We start from the raw sequence: 17,915 nt of genomic DNA on the forward strand, positions 1-17,915 counted from the left end.
CCACAAAGCACGTCGTGCAGTTTGGAAACAAGGCCAATAACCCCCCTCGTACTCCCATTCTAGGCTGAAGCACTTACGCCTCCAGGGCACTCCCAAAAGCTTCTTTTCCCTTTTTTTTTTTTAAGTTTTCACTTAAACACTACGCCTTTCAAGTTATCTATCCTTCGTCCCACGGGTCCACCTTTGTCTCTCGGGTCTGACGGAGCGGCCCCGCCGCCTGACGAGCCGGCCATCCCCCGGCTCCTCCGCCGCCACACGCGGTTCCCACACACGGCGCTCTCCCCTGGCGCCACGGGCGCTGCCCGGGCCGAGCCCGTCCCGCCCGCCGGGGCCAACATGGCTGCGCGGCCGCGCTGCCCAACGGCCGGGCGCGCCCTGGCCCCGCGGCCCGCGCGGCGGGGCCGTTGTGCGGGCGGGGCGCGCGGCCGGCGCGGCCGTTGTGCGGGCGGGGCGCGCGGCCGGCGCGGCCGTTGTGCGGGCGGACGTGCGGCGCCCGGGGGGAGCCGCGGGCCGCGCCGCCTCCGCGGCGGCGGAGCGGTAGGGAACGGGAGGGAGCGGCGGGGGGGGACGGGAGGGGGGGACGCGGCCGACGGGGCGGGGACTGCCGATCCTGTGCGCTGTTTGTCCCCGCTCCGCCGCGCGAGGAGGAGTGTCCTGTCCGGCCGCCTGCTGCTGCCCCCTCCTCCGTGCGAGGGGACCGGGGCGACCGGGGCGGGGGCGGGGGAGGTGATGAGCTTGGGCCGGGGGCTGCGGCGGCGGCGTGGCTGCTGCTGCTGCGGCTGCGGCGGGAGGCGACGGCGGGCCGTTGGAGGATCTGTCCGGCCGGCCCGGGGCCAGGGGGATGCAGCGCAGGACGTGTCTGGGTCTGGGTGTAGCTGATCGGAGAAGAGAGGCAGTCGCCGCCCGTAGAGGCCGAGGAGCAGCGGAGGAGAGCCACCCTGACATGCCTTTTCCTCTCCCTCCTCTCCAGCGGCCATGTTAACCAGAAAACCCTCGGCTAGCGCCGCCGCTGGTGCTGCCTTCCCAGCCGGTAAGGAGAGCGAGCGAGGGCCGCCGCGATCGCCACCGCTGGGCCGGGCTGCGGAGGCCCGGCGGAGGGGGACGGAGGCGGGGGGCGCTCGGGGGCCCCGCGGCTGCCGCCGCCGCAGAGGTGCCGTGCGTGTCGAACAATGATCCGCCCTCCCCCCGCGGCAGCCGAGCCCGGGGGGCCGTCGGGGGCTGCGCGCTGGGCTCCGGCGAGCCGCTGTTGTGCGGGATGGCGAGTTCGCCTCGGGGGAGCGGGGCGGGGTGAGCGGGGGCCCGAGAGAAATCGCCTGGGGAAACGGCCCGAGGAGAACTGGGGATCGCCGCGAGCGCCGGAGCTGCTGCGTTTGACAAGGGGCAGCGGTGCTCGCCGCCGCTTCCCGCGGCAGACTTGTGAACTCCTGGCGGGTCCCCGGCGGCGCCGGGATTTCGCCGGGCCAGACGGCTCGGGGGGAGGCGGGGGGCGCGGGCAGCCGTCCAGCCCCGAGGCGTGCGCGAAGCAGAGCCGGCTCGTTCTCCCGGTTAGGCGCCTGCCGGTGGCGGGTTAATCTCGGATGAAGGGTTTAGCCGGGCGAGCACGGCCCGCCCGCGCTATTAGCCGGATCGGTGCGTGTGTGCGCCGCGGCGGTGATTAGCTTTTAATGGCTTCTGCCCGAAGCAAGACGGGCGGCGGTGCCGGCCGAGCGCTGGGGCCGCCGCCCCGACGGGCTCGCTGCCCGAGGGGCCGCCGCTGCCGCCCGCCGCTCTGCTCACCCCTCTGCTCTCCGCAGGCAGGGCAGGGGACAGCGGCCGTCCGCTGCCGTCTTCCCCGGGCACCGGAGCCGGGGTCTCCCGGGCAGGAGCTGGGACAGGCCCGCCGTCGCCCCTCGCATTGCCGCCGCTCAGGGCCAACAACGCTTCCCACACGGTGAGCCCGGGCAGGGGGGTGTGGACGGGGTGCGGGGAAGGGGCGTCTGCCCCGGGACCGAGCGCGCATGGGCCCCCCGAAGCGCACGGTGCTGGAGTAACACGCGTCTGGTTTCTGCAGGCTCCGCTGAAATGTGCATGCTGCTTGGGAGGCTGGGACCCTGGAACTGCACACATTGCTTTCTCCCTCCCCAGCTCGCCCCCCGCCCTTCAGTCTGGTTTTGTGTCTCGTTTTCAGTGACAAAGTCGATTTTTCACACTCGCGTAGAGGAGATGTTCTGGTGAATGCATTTTTTGAGATGTTTAGTCGCTGTGATTAAAGTGTCGGATGAACTGTGGTGAAAAATGAAGGCTGCTCTCCCCTTTACGTGTCTGATAGCTCAGGCCGATCGCAGTCTTCCCTAGAAATAGCAATCGCTGTGCTCAGGGACAATGATTGGATGAATCTGCCTTTATTGCTGCAGTAGTTTACCTATAAAGAACCGCTGATGGCGTGAAAAGAATGTTATTTTCCGGTTCTGTGATATCTCACGTTATCTCCCACTCCTAGTTAATCTACTAGGAATGAAACTTCACAAGTATGCCACTATATATGGATAAGAGGTGGTATCTCTGTCCTGAAGGCATGACAAAGTAGAGAGAGAGGTCTATATACTGTCATGTTAACACTAAATATCTGAAATTTTTATTGCATACATTTCCTTTTAAATTCTGAAAGATTTCATACTGACCCCAAAAGGCATTGATGGCATACTTTTCCTAGAATTAATGAGTTCTTCGTGAATGCTCACATACTATCTTTGTAAACATATGGCAGAGCTTTAAATGGTAATGTGATTATGAGCTAGTAGCGGAAGGTGAAACTGTGCATTTAGATACTAGCGTTCCAGTGGCTTTCCATATAACTTCAGGGGTAAAACATCTTACTCGAATCCATTTAGAGCAAGAATTGTCTTAAAAAATAAAAATAAAATATTAGTATTTAGACAGGGTATTCCCAAAAGGAGTGAAGAGTATTCTGCAAATTCAAGGTGGAGCTGCATACTTGAGATCAACTTCATTGTGTATTTATGTAGCTAGAGTACATGTCTGAATTTCGCTAGTATAAAAGGTCAATTTTTTTTCACATTTGTATACCAGTTAAGTGCTGCCTGATTTAGAGTTGTGGCAACAGCTTAGGGGCTGTTTTTAGTAAAATCGTAAAGGAAGGAACATAATACAAACAGCCTGGGCACCAGTCATGCAAGTGCATTTACAGTAGGGCCCACAAATATCAGGGGCTCACATGTAACAGAGCCCAGACATAATTTAGGATTTGTGAAAGCATGGTGGTCCAGCTTTATCTGTGACTGCTTATTAATTCTGAAAGTACAGAATTTTGGTATTTTTATACGAAGATTTTGTGTTAGTGTATTATATATACTATCTGTGCATATATATATATGTGTAAAGATGCAGTCTTTATAAAAGCATTCAAGGGGTGTTTAAGTCCTACATTTCTGTGTTTCAAGTATCTTTACAAGTATATGATTGTGTGTGTGCGTATGTTTATATGTAGCATATATATGCATACTATGGAAGCATCCAGGATTGATCAAGCATTATATGGCTATGCATCAGAATCTGTGTCCCTCTAAATTCTGACTGTTCAAAGTCTGTCTTTCCTTTGTGATAAAGAAGAGCCTGCTCTACAGTGTTTATTTAGCCTTGGGTGCTGTTACAGAAATGCCTCATGCTGCCTTTGTAGGTGGTTATTTTGTGGTTGGCTAACATAACTTTTTGTGGTGAGGATCAGACATGACACCAGAATACTGGATTTTAACCTGAAAAAAAAAAAGGGGGGGCAGTATCTGTTCTGTAATCTTAGGCCTCCTGACCTCAGCTGACACTGACAGATTGAAACCATTGGCTTTGCATCCCAACACTTCCTCCAATCAGACCTGTTTAAAATAGGTCCTTTCAGTTTTCTTAAATTATTTTCCTTCTCTGAGTTCATTTGTTTATCCTGTTTCCATCTCTGTTGTATCTATTGGCTTCTTTAATAGCTAAAAACAGTATTTCTGATTGTGTTTCAAACTTTCAGAAGGTATAGTGTGCGTAAGTGGGTGAACTGCTGGTGTTTATATATGTGTGCATAGTATGTATACTAGTTGTGAGAGAAGCTGGGGTTGAACTTATGTTTTGTTTAAGCTAGCTAGAGGGTTTTTCCTTTAATGCAGACAGGGAAGAAATCAACTACCTGTCATATTTCTTGCTTGTGTGATCCAGCCTCTGCTGAAACCGTGGTCTCCTACTGTCAAGTGAAATTTCATTTTTTGGTAGATTGTAAATAGCATGGGTAGAAGGGGAGAAGATGATGTTTTACAGAAGCTTCATAAAATGGGACAGAGGTTTTGGTGGTAGGCTTTACAAGCACAGCAGCCTTTGTTGCTAAGCAGGCAGGGTTGTGTGTTGTAGTAGGGAAAGATTTTGTTTATTTTTTTTTAAATGTGCCTTCATCCTAGGCTTATTTGTGTACTCTTCCATCCCTGGCTGTCTTTTTAGCCTCATGGTGGAAAACATGAACCTATTTCCAACTCCTTGTCCTCTTCATTCTCCTTTCCAGCCAAAGTAACTGCTTTCTCTTTGGAAGCCTTAAGTTCTTGCCTTGATGATTGGAACCTTTTTCCATTCACTCTCTCCTATTTCATGATGTTCTTACATCCAGTTGACATGCTGCAGTAGAGATTATCTTGCTTGCCTGCTGCTCTGCTTGTGTAAATCCCAACCTGTGAGTCCCTCTTCCAGACTCGTCTCTGTCTTCTGCCTAGCTCTGTCGGAATTCTTTCTTACTTGGTATATATTCCTGCATTCTGCACTGTTCCTTTTTCTCTTGAGCAGTATTAATGTTTTTATCCTCCTGTCTAGTACTGTAGAATGAACCATTACAATGCATGATTCAGTGCCCTCCCTCCTTCAAGCCCTTTCTAAAATTTCTGTACAGTAAGCCTATTTTCTTTTGCCACTAGTGTTGAGTGTTTACCCATATACTTTTGCATCAGTAATTGTATTAATCTTGATTTTTTTTTTAAATTTAATTTTTTTTAATTGACTTGCATTATAATGGAACAGAGGTTCCTGGACTCCGTCCGTACAAAGATCTGGTAGATCACATGCTGTCAATTTTTGCTGTTGTCATCTGCTTTAAAGCAGGTAAAACCAATGAAAATACCTTTTTATTGTGGTGTTTTCTTGTATTAAATTGCCACAGAAATGCTGTCACACATTTCAGAGTGGAAATAACTATGCAGCCATGACCTGGATTTTACTATATCTAGTTTTCTTGGGATGTTTCTTCCTCTATTTAAAAATTTTATCTAGGGGGAATATGAGGCTGTCTTAACTTTCAAGGGCTGTGGGGATTGGCTGTGAAATTTGGATTCCAGCAGATAGTGACTGTGGTGCTGTGGGGACTGCAGTACTTTTGGGCACATCTCTCATATTTGTATAGTTCACCTAACCCAAGGGGCTCAATTTTGTGTGCATTAACTGTCCTTTTGAGTTTCATCATGTATAATAAATGCAGGGTGTCCCAGAAGTGTTCAAACTCACTGCACCCCTAACAGAATGAAAAAAAATTAAGAATCCATATCACTCTTGAGGCATAGTTCAGTCTGTGAAAGCATTTGCTATATGAAGTTAAGGTAAACTTTTCAAAAAATGAGCTTATATGGACCAGATACAGCAACAGCAAAAATCCAAATGGTGTGTTCCTTCTACCACTCTTGTTGAGCCACAAGCTCAGCAAAGGCTTAGTCTTTTTTTGTGTATGAAACCCATACTCAAGATAAAATCATTAGGGATAATACAGTATTATTATCATTGTACTAATTAGCAAGTATTTTTAGTTCTGAACAGAGGAATGTTGCTGAATTAGTTTATCAAGGAGAAAGAAGGCCTTTTGTACATTTGCTCAGGCTTTTGTTTTGTAGTCAACAAAATAGGCAGTGAAGCATTCTACACCTGATACCATATGTCTCTTGTGTATTTGACACAGTAGGGCTGAAACTGGCACACTCAGAAATGCTTTCATTTCATTGCAGAAATGCTGTGAAGAAAGGGGTATATAGTGTAACAATTATTCTTTAATTAAGTTACTACTTTAGAACACTGTTTCTCCCTTTGTCCTCATCTGTGCTAAGTAATAGCTGATAATGACATCTTATTCCTGTGCAGTATTTCAGCAGGCCATCATGATTGCTCTATTATTAAGATTCATTTTACAAACCTTTTTAGATTTTGATTGACAGCAAAATCTTTTTTGTGTGGTTTTGCTCAAAATAAAATGATAATATATAGCTGAATCATGTGTCTGTCTTGGATAGTTTTATAGGGTACTAATAATCACACAAAATGACTGTTACAAAGATGAAATATGATACAATTACATAATATCTTGATGCATTTGGAGGATAAAGTTGAGAAGAGGTATGTGCTTCGTGGGGTTCAGTCCTGTAAGTAGTCTTGTAAAAGATCTTGAAACAGATTAATGCACTGGGTGAATGCACTGGAAAGGAATTGTAAATGGGTTTGCCACCTTGTTAGCCAGCTGGATTCATTTTTATGCTACTTCCATGTTGTTACAGGTCTGTAGCTGAAGTATAGTAAGTTACTGTTCTACTTCTGTTCCAAAATCCATTTGTGAAGGCAAAACAAACCCAAATAACACCACCCTCAAATTAAAGTTTTGTTGGTTTTTTTTATGTATTTATCATAGTTTAGGGTGTAGTTTGTTTTGTTTTGCTTGGTGTATCTCCTTCAAAGATTGGGTGAATGTTTCTGACATAGTCATCAGCTTCTGTAAAATGAACATACCAAAGTAAAAGTAAAATCTTAATGTTGATTTTGAAGTTATGAGAAACCGCTAAGAAATAAAAGGAATACCGTAACATTTGCTGTTATGTAATTGATGGTGTCAGAAGATTCAGGAAGATGAGTTCAAGCTCATCAGTTATTTTTTATTTATAGTTTTTTAGTTATTATTTATTGACTTAGAACAGTAGGTTTTTGATTATGTGTGCTACACAAATACATAAATCTTAGAAGGTGTGGATGGGTTTGAGCACAGACAATACAATATATAATTGGCAAGCTTCATAAGTGAATGCAGGTAATCAGTTGTGTAGGTTGTTGGTTCTGGAATTTACAGGTCCATCTGCAGAAGCAAAATGGAGACATGTTATAAACCTCTCAGGCTTGTGGTTTTGGTTGAAAGGCTGATGGAGCTTCTGCATACCAAGAACAGTTTGGTACTGGGCTGAGAAGGCTGTAGTTTTTGTAGCTTGCCAAGCCCATTAGTTGTGGTTCAGGAACTTCAGGTGTTGCTGCTGAAGCCTGTGGAGCTTGCGAGCTGTGCAAGCCTGAGCTTGACAGCAATCTCAGACACCCAAGTAGCCAGAAGTAGATAGGCAGAGCAAAGGACTGGTGGAAGTCCAGGTTGTAAGCAGATGAGGAAAGTCCGCTTTTCATATGGACTTTGTGGTTGTGTTGTGTCTGATAGCTCTAAAACTCCTGTTGGACTTTTTTGAAAGAAGAGTGGGCTCTCTTCTCCTGCTCAGCTTTTGGAATAGAGCCTGTGATAATGTGGTGTTTTCTACAAAGAAAACTAGTGCTACTGTCTGCATCTGCATTTGCATTCCCAAGCAGCAGCTGACTGAAACTGGCAAAACCAGTAATTTAGGATTTGGGTTGAAGTTGGAATAATGCTGGTGGTTTCATTCTGCTGCTTGAAAAAAAAAGCCAACCTATTAGCATCAAGAGAAACCATGAATCTGCCTGAAAATGCCAGAAGCAGAGTGGCATGGTTTACACTTTAGAATGTGTTCACAAACACACTTTCAGAAAAAAGAACTTCTTAGTCCCTGTTGAGAGGGAATAAATATATCAGGTTTTTTCCAAGCCCTGAAGAATTTCTTAGTACATATACTGATGTGCTTAGGAATGATGGAAAATAGTTAACCGTGAAAACAGGTGACTTGAGGAAAAAGAAATTCAAGATGTGAGCTGTGGCAATGAGTACTTGGGTTAAAAAGTTCTTAAAGATTACTTTTGCAGTGCTACTCTTTCTTCCTCATTGCCTACATTAGTATTGCTTACTCCCTGTTTGTCAGGATATGTTCTGCTTTTGTTCAATTAGTGTTGGAAAATAAATTTTTGTACCTAGAATTTCCTAGCTTGAGTCTTTGGAATTGTATGTTTACTCTGCTTCTTCATTATGCCTTTCTTCCACAGTTCTGCAGTGCTGCATGTGCTGAACCTATGACACATCTTACTAACCAGATCTGGTTCTTCTGAAATGGGTGATTTAGCAGCTCTTGGGGCAATTTTGGTTTTTTTTCTTTGCAGTAACTGCTGTTTATACAGAGGATCAGGGCAGCCTTCAGGAAACTGCTACTGCAGTGCGCCTCAAACTTGACCTGAAGGAATTGCCTGTAGGCATGATTAAGTCCTCTTAATGATTTAATTTCTGGTGCTTTTGAGACATCAAACTAAGAAGGGAGTTTTTGTTGATTTCCTGTGTATCTTCAATGCTTAAGTGATACAAACGTCTTTGCTCTAAACTGTGATTGTGTGGTAGTGCTTCCTATGAGATTGATCAAATTTGGTCGCGTGAGCCTAAATTTCTCTGCAAACAAGCATACACAGTCCAACTGCAATGATGAATGAACCAGTTATTCGACATCAGTCAAAATGGAATCAGAAGAGCAGTCAGCTTGGCAGAAGCAGTCCCTGAGAGCCCTTGTTCTTACATTATGTGAGTTTCAGAGCTGCAAATTTCAAAATACTGTCCAAAGGTGAAGCTGGTGTCCAGCTGGCAAGTCTTTGGGAACAAGTTACTGAATATACAAAAATATGCTTCTGCCGTATCAGATTGATGCCTTAACAGAAGCACAAAGTATGCTTGAGTCTGCCTCGCATGTCTGGGTTTTCTCATTAGGAAGCGCTTCTGTGTTGCAGCACAGATTTCATTGCCTCATATCACAGCACACAACTGTCATTTTCTGATTTCATTTCAGCAACCCTAAGTGAACAGGGAATGTGTTATCCTTAGCTGCCTATAAAAAAATACGGTTCAGATGAAAACTGCTCTCAAACCCGGCTTGATCATCTGTCTGACAGTATCAGTGAACTTTTCGGTAGTAATTTGACATAAATATTAAGACTGGTGAATCAGCTGGAGAGACAGCAGGGGAATTCTTCCCACATTTGTGTAAGACCAGGCAGAAGACAAACTAATTATCCTCTACTAGAGAGCAAATGAGGAATTCTAAGACAGCTATTTTAGTGGCAGGTATGCTTGTAGATTTCTTGTTTCTTCTTAAAAATAGAAGGTTTGAAGAAATAGTTGCTTTCACACCCCAGTACTTTGCTGTTTGTTTGCTTGAAAATGCTGAATGCTACTGTTTATTCCCGTGTGCATGCTGTCAAGAGCAAGTCTAATTTCTCAAATCTATTAATGCTATTTTTCCATTCCTTTAAAATAAAGTTACTGTATGCTCCTCAAGGCAAAGATTTGCTCTCTACTCAAGTCTGCATAAGGCCCCAAATAGAGTATTGGTTAAAAGTTACTGTTAGACTGGTTTGGGAAAGTGCTAAAGGATGTGCTTTATTCTTCATTGATCAGAATGTTTTGCTGAATTGTGACCGTCTCAATTGCAAGCAGTAAGTTTCATTCTTGAACTTGAGAAATGGGTGTGTTCTTTTCCTCTTTGTGCATGTCACAGCACATTAATTATTGCTTTAAAATGTATCTGGAACTTTTGATATACAGCAAATTTAGGAACAAGTTAAGAACTTGATTTCTGAGAACAGGTGATGAGAGCATAAGCCATGTAAGTTCTGGCAGGCATTGTATGTTAGCATCAGCATCTGTAAAACAGCTACTATTTTTTATGAAGTCTGCTGTCCCTCTAGCATGCATCTTGATGTTACAGGTCTGCTGCCTTGAAGGTTCCTTGGAGATATTGTTAGCTTCTCATGGTAGCACATTTGTGGTTGCCTTGTTACAGACATTTTGGAGAGTCGTGAAAATAGCACTTGAGAAACAAGAATCAGGAAATTTAATAGCATCCAGCACTATCACAGTATACATGCTGTATTTTTTAGCTTCTCTGTAAACAATTGGCATCTAAGAAGACACTTTGTTTTGAGGTGATTAGGGAAAAGGGAGGGTTGGAGAGTGAATGTAGAAGCATGGAGTTCATGTCTTTCTCGTTAACTGGGTATGTATTTATTTTCAATTTTAGGTTGGAGGCAGTAAGCACACAATGAATGAGCACCTACATGTTGGTAGCCATGGACAAATCCAGGTTCAGCAGCTCTTTGAAGATAATAGTAACAAGAGGACGGTTCTGACAACTCAGCCAAATGGACTTACAACGCTAGGCAAATCTGGATTGCCAGTGGTTCAGGACAGACAGTCAGAGAGTGCCCACAGGCGACAAGGGAGCTCCAGCTCTTTAAAATCTACAGATGGAACAGGGAAGGCGAAATCCTCTGTTTCCACACCAGAGCAAGCAATGAAGCAATACATGCAAAAATTAACAGCTTTTGAGCATCATGAGATTTTTAGCTACCCTGAAATATACTTCTTGGGTCCAAATGCGAAGAAGCGGCAAGGTGTGATTGGTGGTTCAAACAACTGTGGGTATGATGATGACCAGGGGTCTTACATACAAGTACCCCATGATCATATTGCATACAGGTATGAAGTGCTGAAAGTTATAGGGAAAGGAAGCTTTGGGCAGGTGGTGAAGGCCTATGATCACAAGATGCATCAGCATGTGGCACTAAAAATGGTGAGAAATGAAAAACGTTTCCACCGCCAAGCTGCGGAAGAAATTAAGATCCTGGAACATCTCCGGAAACAAGATAAGGATAACAACATGAATGTTATTCACATGTTGGAAAACTTCACATTCCGCAGCCATATCTGCATGACATTTGAGTTGCTGAGCATGAACCTCTATGAATTAATAAAGAAAAACAAGTTTCAGGGCTTTAGCCTACCTTTGGTTCGGAAGTTTGCCCACTCAATTTTGCAGTGCTTGGATGCTTTGCACAAAAACAGAATCATTCACTGTGACCTTAAACCTGAGAACATTCTGTTGAAACAACAGGGTAGAAGTGGTATTAAAGTGATTGATTTTGGCTCAAGTTGTTACGAGCATCAGCGTGTCTACACTTACATTCAGTCACGGTTTTATCGTGCACCCGAAGTCATCCTTGGTGCTCGTTATGGGATGCCCATAGATATGTGGAGCTTGGGCTGTATCCTAGCAGAGCTTCTGACTGGTTATCCACTTTTACCTGGAGAAGATGAAGGAGACCAGCTGGCTTGTATGATTGAGCTATTGGGCATGCCTTCTCCAAAACTCTTAGATGCATCCAAGCGAGCAAAAAACTTTGTGAGCTCTAAGGGTTATCCCCGCTATTGCAGCATCACAACCTTGTCTGATGGCTCTGTAATACTTAATGGTGGACGCTCTCGGAGGGGAAAACTGCGTGGCCCGCCAGAGAGCAGAGAGTGGGGTAACGCATTAAAGGGATGTGATGATCCCCTCTTCCTTGACTTCTTAAAACAGTGTTTAGAATGGGATCCTGCTGTCCGTATGACACCCAGCCAGGCTTTGCGGCATCCCTGGCTAAGGAGACGATTGCCAAAACCCCCTTCTGGGGAAAAGGCCTCAGCAAAGAGAATTACAGAGAGTACTGGTGCTATAACTTCAATTTCCAAGTTACCTCCAACTTCAAGCTCAGCTTCAAAACTGAGGACTAATTTGGCACAGATGACGGATGCCAATGGGAATATTCAGCAAAGAACAGTGTTGCCAAAACTTGTTAGCTGAGTTTGAAAAACCCAATGCTGTTAATATGAGAGATACAATGTGGCTGAGCCTTATTTGTATGAAAAATTAGCTCAGATATGCATTTTTATTTGCTCAATAAATCTATTCATTTGTATCTTTCAGCACTCATTTTAAATGTAATTTAAAATGTTAATTTTGTTTTTATAAAAATACGGGGACAATGCTTTAAGTTTTTCTACTTATTTTTTAAAATGTTTGTCTTCTACAGTACAATTAGCCTTACTGTAACTAGTGTGACACAGTAATAAACATCAGTGGCAGGCCACTGGTTACAACATGACTGTCATTCATTGCAGCGTGGTATCAAAGGTATTAACCTTTCTCTTCCATGGTTCATATTAGTTTTAACCTGGGGTAAATTTGAAAGACTACCTTTTGGATTTTATGGGTTTGGTCTGTCTTCTGTGCACACTCACATCTATGACTGACTGGACTCCAGAGAGAATACTCAAATAATTCAGTTAAACACTTGTAAACCTGTAATTTAAAGTGGAGCCATAGCGTGTTCTATTGTCATTTTTTATGTGGTAGCCCAGAGAAAGTCATGGAATCACTAAGGATACTGTCACCTCCTATGGAATGCTTTCTCTATTTAAAAGTAATGGGCTTTGATTAAAATGATCATTTAAACATAATGCAAAAAATAACACCGGGGCTAAAATGACTCTTACCTTGCATGCCATGTGGTAGAGTGAGAGGAACAGGTAGTCTTGGAAAGCATGAAAATGGCAATATATCTGTTTCTCTGAATTTGAAAGTGGCTGATTAGTTGGTAAAGAAAAATGTTCTGAACTTTGTTTAAGATCCGTAACACTGAGCATTCACACAGGTTCTCCTTTTTTGTTTTTTTCCCCCCATCTCTTCTCTTATGTTTTTTCTAACATGCAGCTTGATCGCCTAAAATCACCTAGGCAGAAGTGCTCATTCTGTCAGTTTTATACTGTAACTTCCAGACTGTTAAACTACATGGATTTCAAGGTTGCTTTTATTTCCTCTGACAGCGTTTGAGCGACTGTGACTTCTGTGGTACATTTACACTTCAGATCAAATCTGCATGTAGGGGCAAACACGATGTTACTACATTGCTTCCTGTAGAGGAGTACTTCACCTTAGACAGCTTAACTGGAAAAGGAAAGATCCTCAGTGGAAAGCTTTTCAGTTGGAAGACACCATCCTAGATAGCTTCTAATAAGGGAAAATCATCAAAGGAAAGCTAGGTGCTTGGAATTTGATTTAATCTTTGGCATTTGTAGATGAAAATTAACTTTGAAAGAAGAGTTAGAGATGTGTAGATTTGTTCATGTGTGTGTGCTAATGCTTGGGGTTTTTTTACTTACAACTGCATTCATGGAAGAAAAATGGTCTACTAAAAATAGTATCTAGACCTATGAGAGAGGTATTCACATGTTGTAGCATGTTTTCAACAGGAACAGTTTGAAATCTGAGATCACTACTGTAATGCGTACAGTGGCTGTGGTCTACATTGGATGTATAAAACATAAAGGGAATTTTAAACAAAGTAGAATAATCCAGAAGGGTTAGAACAAGACACACTAGAATAGATTGCATTAAACCTCAGTAATTTTACTTATAAACAACATTTATATGCACAGATTTTACTGAGTTTCTTGTTCGAATTATGAAATTTACTTAAAGCATGGTCCCCTGAGAGGCCAAGAAAGTTTCCGGTTAAGTTCTCCTTCATATTCGTTAATTTACCACTTACAGCTTAATTTTTGTTTGTTGGTTAGTTTTAATTAATGTATGACTGGGGGAGGGATATAAAGAAAAAAATGACAGAATTCTCAGGAAACATATCGCTGAACTTCTTGCCAAAAAGTCAACACCTGAAGAAGCTCCAAAATAATTTCTGAGTAGAGGATGTTATTTGTTGATTGATAAATGTAAAAGTTAGACTGTCAATCAACCATTTTTCTTACGTTTTAAAATAAAAAAATAATTTCCTGCCTCTAGTCAAATTAAATTATTTAGTGTTAACTGTTCACAACTTTATACAATATGTGTAAGTGCAATATGTAAACATGTATGAAATCATGTGAAAAATGAAATATAATAATACTTCTAAGAAAAGTGGAGTTTAGAATATGAATATCCAGTAAATTATGGTCAGTAATTCTAAGTCTGGAAAAGAGATATATTAATTTTAATGTAAAATTAACTAACTTTCATGACTGTAGGAATACATTACTATGTGTTTTTCTACAGTAACAGGGAATCTTTACTTCCTCCACCACCTACTTGGCTTTACCACTCCTTTCTACCTAACTCTTCCTGCAAAAGTCAGGAAATAGGGATGCTGATGTTAAGGGTGAAAGAAGAATCATCTCCCTTGATGTTTTTAAAAGCGGACATTGATACATTTTCCTGCCTTTTGCAGCAACTTAAGGTGAAAACATTCATGATGTTCATGGGTCATTAATGGGCTACAACCACTAAATTTTCTTTTTCATGTAACCAGTTCTTAATGCCAATAACGCATTTATGACCCACCTTCTTCATAAATGCTACCGGAAACTTAAAGGCCAAAATATAGTGTGAAGAGCTATTTTTTTAACCCAGATACAGTGGAACTTCCTCTATACTAAAGGAGCAGCTACATCAAGGTTTTTAAGTGATGTAGCTGCATTTTATTGTAGTTTATTTATCCCTGTAGAAAAAAATGGGGGGAGGGGGGAAGGACGTTGCCTCTTGCTTTGATGTGATTTTATTCTAAGGGCTCTGATAGTTAGGCTGATAGAAGTTGGCTTGGAAACAGTGCTTAGTCTCACATGTTACCATTGTCTGGAGATGTCTGAGCTATTTTCAGATTTAGTAACAGCACAGTGTTGTCTTTGGTTGCAGTCTCACTTGGCTCAGTTTCTTGCACCACTGGTGTGTTCATTACCACTTAAGTGTTGGAACAAGAGAGAGATGCAAGATGTGTAGATTAAGGATAGAGGATGGATTGTGCCCTTGGTGTTAACAATGTGCCTTTTGTTATAAATGCATCTTGGCCTCTTTAACCCTTGGAATACTGCTTAGTAGGGATGAAATCTATTTTTAAGTGCTATACCTGTCTTAAAACATCCTGTAGATGATCGAGGCCTTAATAGAAACAATAAGGCAATCACACTGTTAGGGTGGTGAGGACACTCTGTTCTTGTAGTACCGTCTCATTAAGGGGTTAAAGATGGCCCTTCCTCATTGGTTGTACTTTAACATCAAATTGATTTTTTTTTTAAATAATTTTTTCTTGTAGTGACACTAGACAGAAATCAACTGTATTTGTAAAAATTTACCTCAAACTCTTCAGTTTTATAGTGTGATTTAATCCCAGGGCATTTGGTATGAACCAAAGTGCATTCCTTTTATATGTGCCTGGCTCTTATAAAAGTGACCAGGGATTTTTACAATTTGGGTGCAAGGCACTTAAGCCACTTTTAACTTGGTGGGTGGTTTGGAGTTATAAATGACTTCATGGGAATGTTGAAAACACTTAAAAGACATAAGTAGCATCGGGCAATATTAAAATCTTTAAGAAAGGGTGTGCATTATTTAATGCTCTCCATTTGTTAATTTTTTTTTCCATCAGTAATATTTGTGATAAATACGAAAAGAACTCTTTTTACAGTCAACAAAGATTAGAATATTGCCCAGTGTAATACTATGGTAGCATTTAAATAAAATAACATTTGTGAATTATTGTTTCTAGGGGCTTGTACATCTCTGCTACAAATTGTAATTACTCAGTTCAACTGCTACAATTTTCGTCTAAGCAGTAGCTTGGGTTTTTATTGGGCAATGACTTAGACACGTGACTGTAATATGCTGCAACTGTGTGTACTGAAAACATGTGAAAAATGATTGAATGTGGACTGTGTATATATTTATGTATAATTTTCTGTGAGATGCTGCTGTTGCCACTTAACATTAAAGATGTTGAAGTGGGTTTTAATCCTAGTGGCCAGTTTTATGATACTGTATGTATTGTACAGCTGATGACAGGAGTTAAGACTGTTCTAGTGAATATTTGTTACATTTTATTGTTGTGGCCAGAGATCATTTCAGAATAAAATTTTATGTCCTACTTTAATTCTCTCCACTGTACTTTGGGTTTTTTTGTAGTCGTAAAGAGAGCCCTTGGAAAGCTGACACTTCTTAAATGGGGGAAGGTCTTCTCCTACTCAGTCAGTGGCAGCAGTGCCTTTGTCCCCAAGCTTCTTGCTGGTATCTGTATAGAGCAACCACCCATTGCTGGAGGATGACTCTTCTACTACTTTATGTGCCTTGACAGCCTTGAATATTGCCCAAAGGCTGCTTTTGCCCTGAAGTTTCTAAAGTTCTTCTCAGTACTTAGAACGTAATACGTTTTGTATTTTTATTTGCCCCATATTCAAGAGAGAATATCTTTGGCAGGAATTTTGTGGACATGGCTGTTCTAACATTTTTTAGCTGCTTTTGAAAGATTTTTTAAAATAACAGTAGGTTTGATTTTATAAGAGACTCAATTGAGACAGGTACAGTATATGTTCTTTTTCTTAAATCTGCTTTTAAAATACCCAGATTTCTGCTTGAGTATTTGTGTCAGACTGAGTTTCCAGAGCTTGTCAGACTTTGTAAAGTCCCAGGATAATGAGAACATACTGAACAGACTAGACGGAGCTACGTTCTGTTCACAAATACATCCAGAGTAATTTCACCAGAAACTGTCTTATAAGTGATTGGCCACATTCTCTACTTGGTAATGTCCGTGTGCACATGGAGCAGTGTCTCTGAAAAGCTGCTGCTTTGGGTGAGCCCAGGCTGAAATCAAGGAGTTTAATTAGACTTCCTTAGTGTTTCCTATTCAGCATAGTTGGGAGATTTTAGAGCACAAACCCCACCAATATTAAATATAGCTAAATACAGTTTACAGCCCCAAAAAGCAATGAGTAAAAAATTACATCTTTGTGGCCTACTTGTGATGGTGTTCTGAGGACAAAGGTCTTTTAAACTTCTTTATGGAAAAAAGTTTAACTAACTCCAGCTTATTCTCTTGACAACTTTAGGAGTCTTTTTGTCAACTTTGCTTTTTCATCTGAAGAACGGTCAGGGCCATCTCAGTTCAGTTGTCTGGAAGTTGGCTTTTGGCCTGTGCCATTTGCTGAGACTACCAGTAGCTGGTGGGGAAATTGTTTTGCCCTCTGCCAGCACTTCCTCCCTAGTCTTCAAGAGCTCAGATCCCTCCCTAAAATGGGACCCTTGGAATCCCACCCTGAATGGCAATCTGTATTGCTGTTATCTCCACAGTGCTTCCTTTTGTGAAATATCTGTCTCCCTTTGGATATCGGTTGTGCATCTCTTGTTTTTTACAGAAAACCCAGTAAAGAATGCAAGAAGTGTAATGATCATCAGGAGCTGTGTTCACTTCAAGGTGCTGTTGCTTCTTTTCACAATGCTGTCTTGTCCCACTTTTTAAAGATCTGCTTATTGAAACATGCAGCAGAATTTTACTCTTGCTCAAAACTTAAGAGATGAAAAAGGTACCATGGAATGTGTCTGTGTAGGGCTGTTTGTGTCAGGAGTTGGTATGGAGAAGGAAAATATGCACCAGTAAGACAAATGGGGCCAAGTTTTGGGTAAGCATGATCTTTCAGGGTTCAGTGCATGTTTTAAGAATTTCAGCAGTATCAGGTTGAGAATGTGAAAGTCTTAAATGCTTCTCAGTGTCTTAAACAATTGATAAACTATTAATTCAGTGGAAAAAACAGTATTTTGGAAGACTGTCATTTAAACTCTATGCTAATAATTAAAGAATAGCATTAAAGAATCTTTTCTGTAGCCAGAGCTTTATAAGCGTTATTATACATTTCTATTCGAAATGTGATTTACAGTGCTGTTATGCTGCTAGCATAATCTTATGTTTCATATTTTATAGTTCCTGAGAGGAGGAACATTCCTTGTCTTTTTCTCGAGTGCGTGGTACTAGACATCTCCCAGCCATCAGATACACTGTATCAGAGTGAAAGTGGCATTGGTAGAACTGGTTTCTGTTCCTTTGCAGAAATCCTCTGCCACTCTTGGAACTGGGGTTTCTCT

General features: G+C 42.3%; 1 protein-coding gene across 2 annotated transcripts; it reads left to right on the plus strand.

Moving 5' to 3' along the window:
* The first annotated feature begins 634 nt into the window (after window positions 1–634).
* Window positions 635–15,930, plus strand: DYRK2 (dual specificity tyrosine phosphorylation regulated kinase 2). 2 transcript variants are annotated; one of them, XM_015629171.2, is made up of 3 exons: window positions 635–1,030; window positions 1,794–1,930; window positions 10,215–15,930. In XM_015629171.2, exons 1-3 carry the CDS (start codon window positions 976–978, stop codon window positions 11,814–11,816), a joined length of 1,794 nt encoding a protein of 597 aa, XP_015484657.1. In that variant the 5' UTR covers window positions 635–975; the 3' UTR covers window positions 11,817–15,930. The 2 variants fall into 2 exon arrangements, with proteins under 2 accessions (XP_015484657.1, XP_015484658.1); XM_015629172.3 differs by lacking the exon at window positions 1,794–1,930 and having other exon boundaries at window positions 740–1,030.
* Window positions 15,931–17,915: the final 1,985 nt, after the last annotated feature.

This window comes from Parus major, chromosome 1A, assembly GCF_001522545.3.
Source record: "Parus major isolate Abel chromosome 1A, Parus_major1.1, whole genome shotgun sequence".
Lineage (NCBI taxonomy): Eukaryota > Metazoa > Chordata > Aves > Passeriformes > Paridae > Parus > Parus major.

Coding starts and splice junctions, on each gene's coding strand:
- DYRK2 (XM_015629171.2), top strand. CDS start 976: ATGTTAACCAGAAAACCCTCGGCTAGCGCCGCCGCTGGTGCTGCCTTC. Junction 1,031..1,793: donor TGGTGCTGCCTTCCCAGCCG/GTAAGGAGAGCG, acceptor TGCTCTCCGCAG/GCAGGGCAGGGGACAGCGGC. Junction 1,931..10,214: donor CCAACAACGCTTCCCACACG/GTGAGCCCGGGC, acceptor TTTCAATTTTAG/GTTGGAGGCAGTAAGCACAC.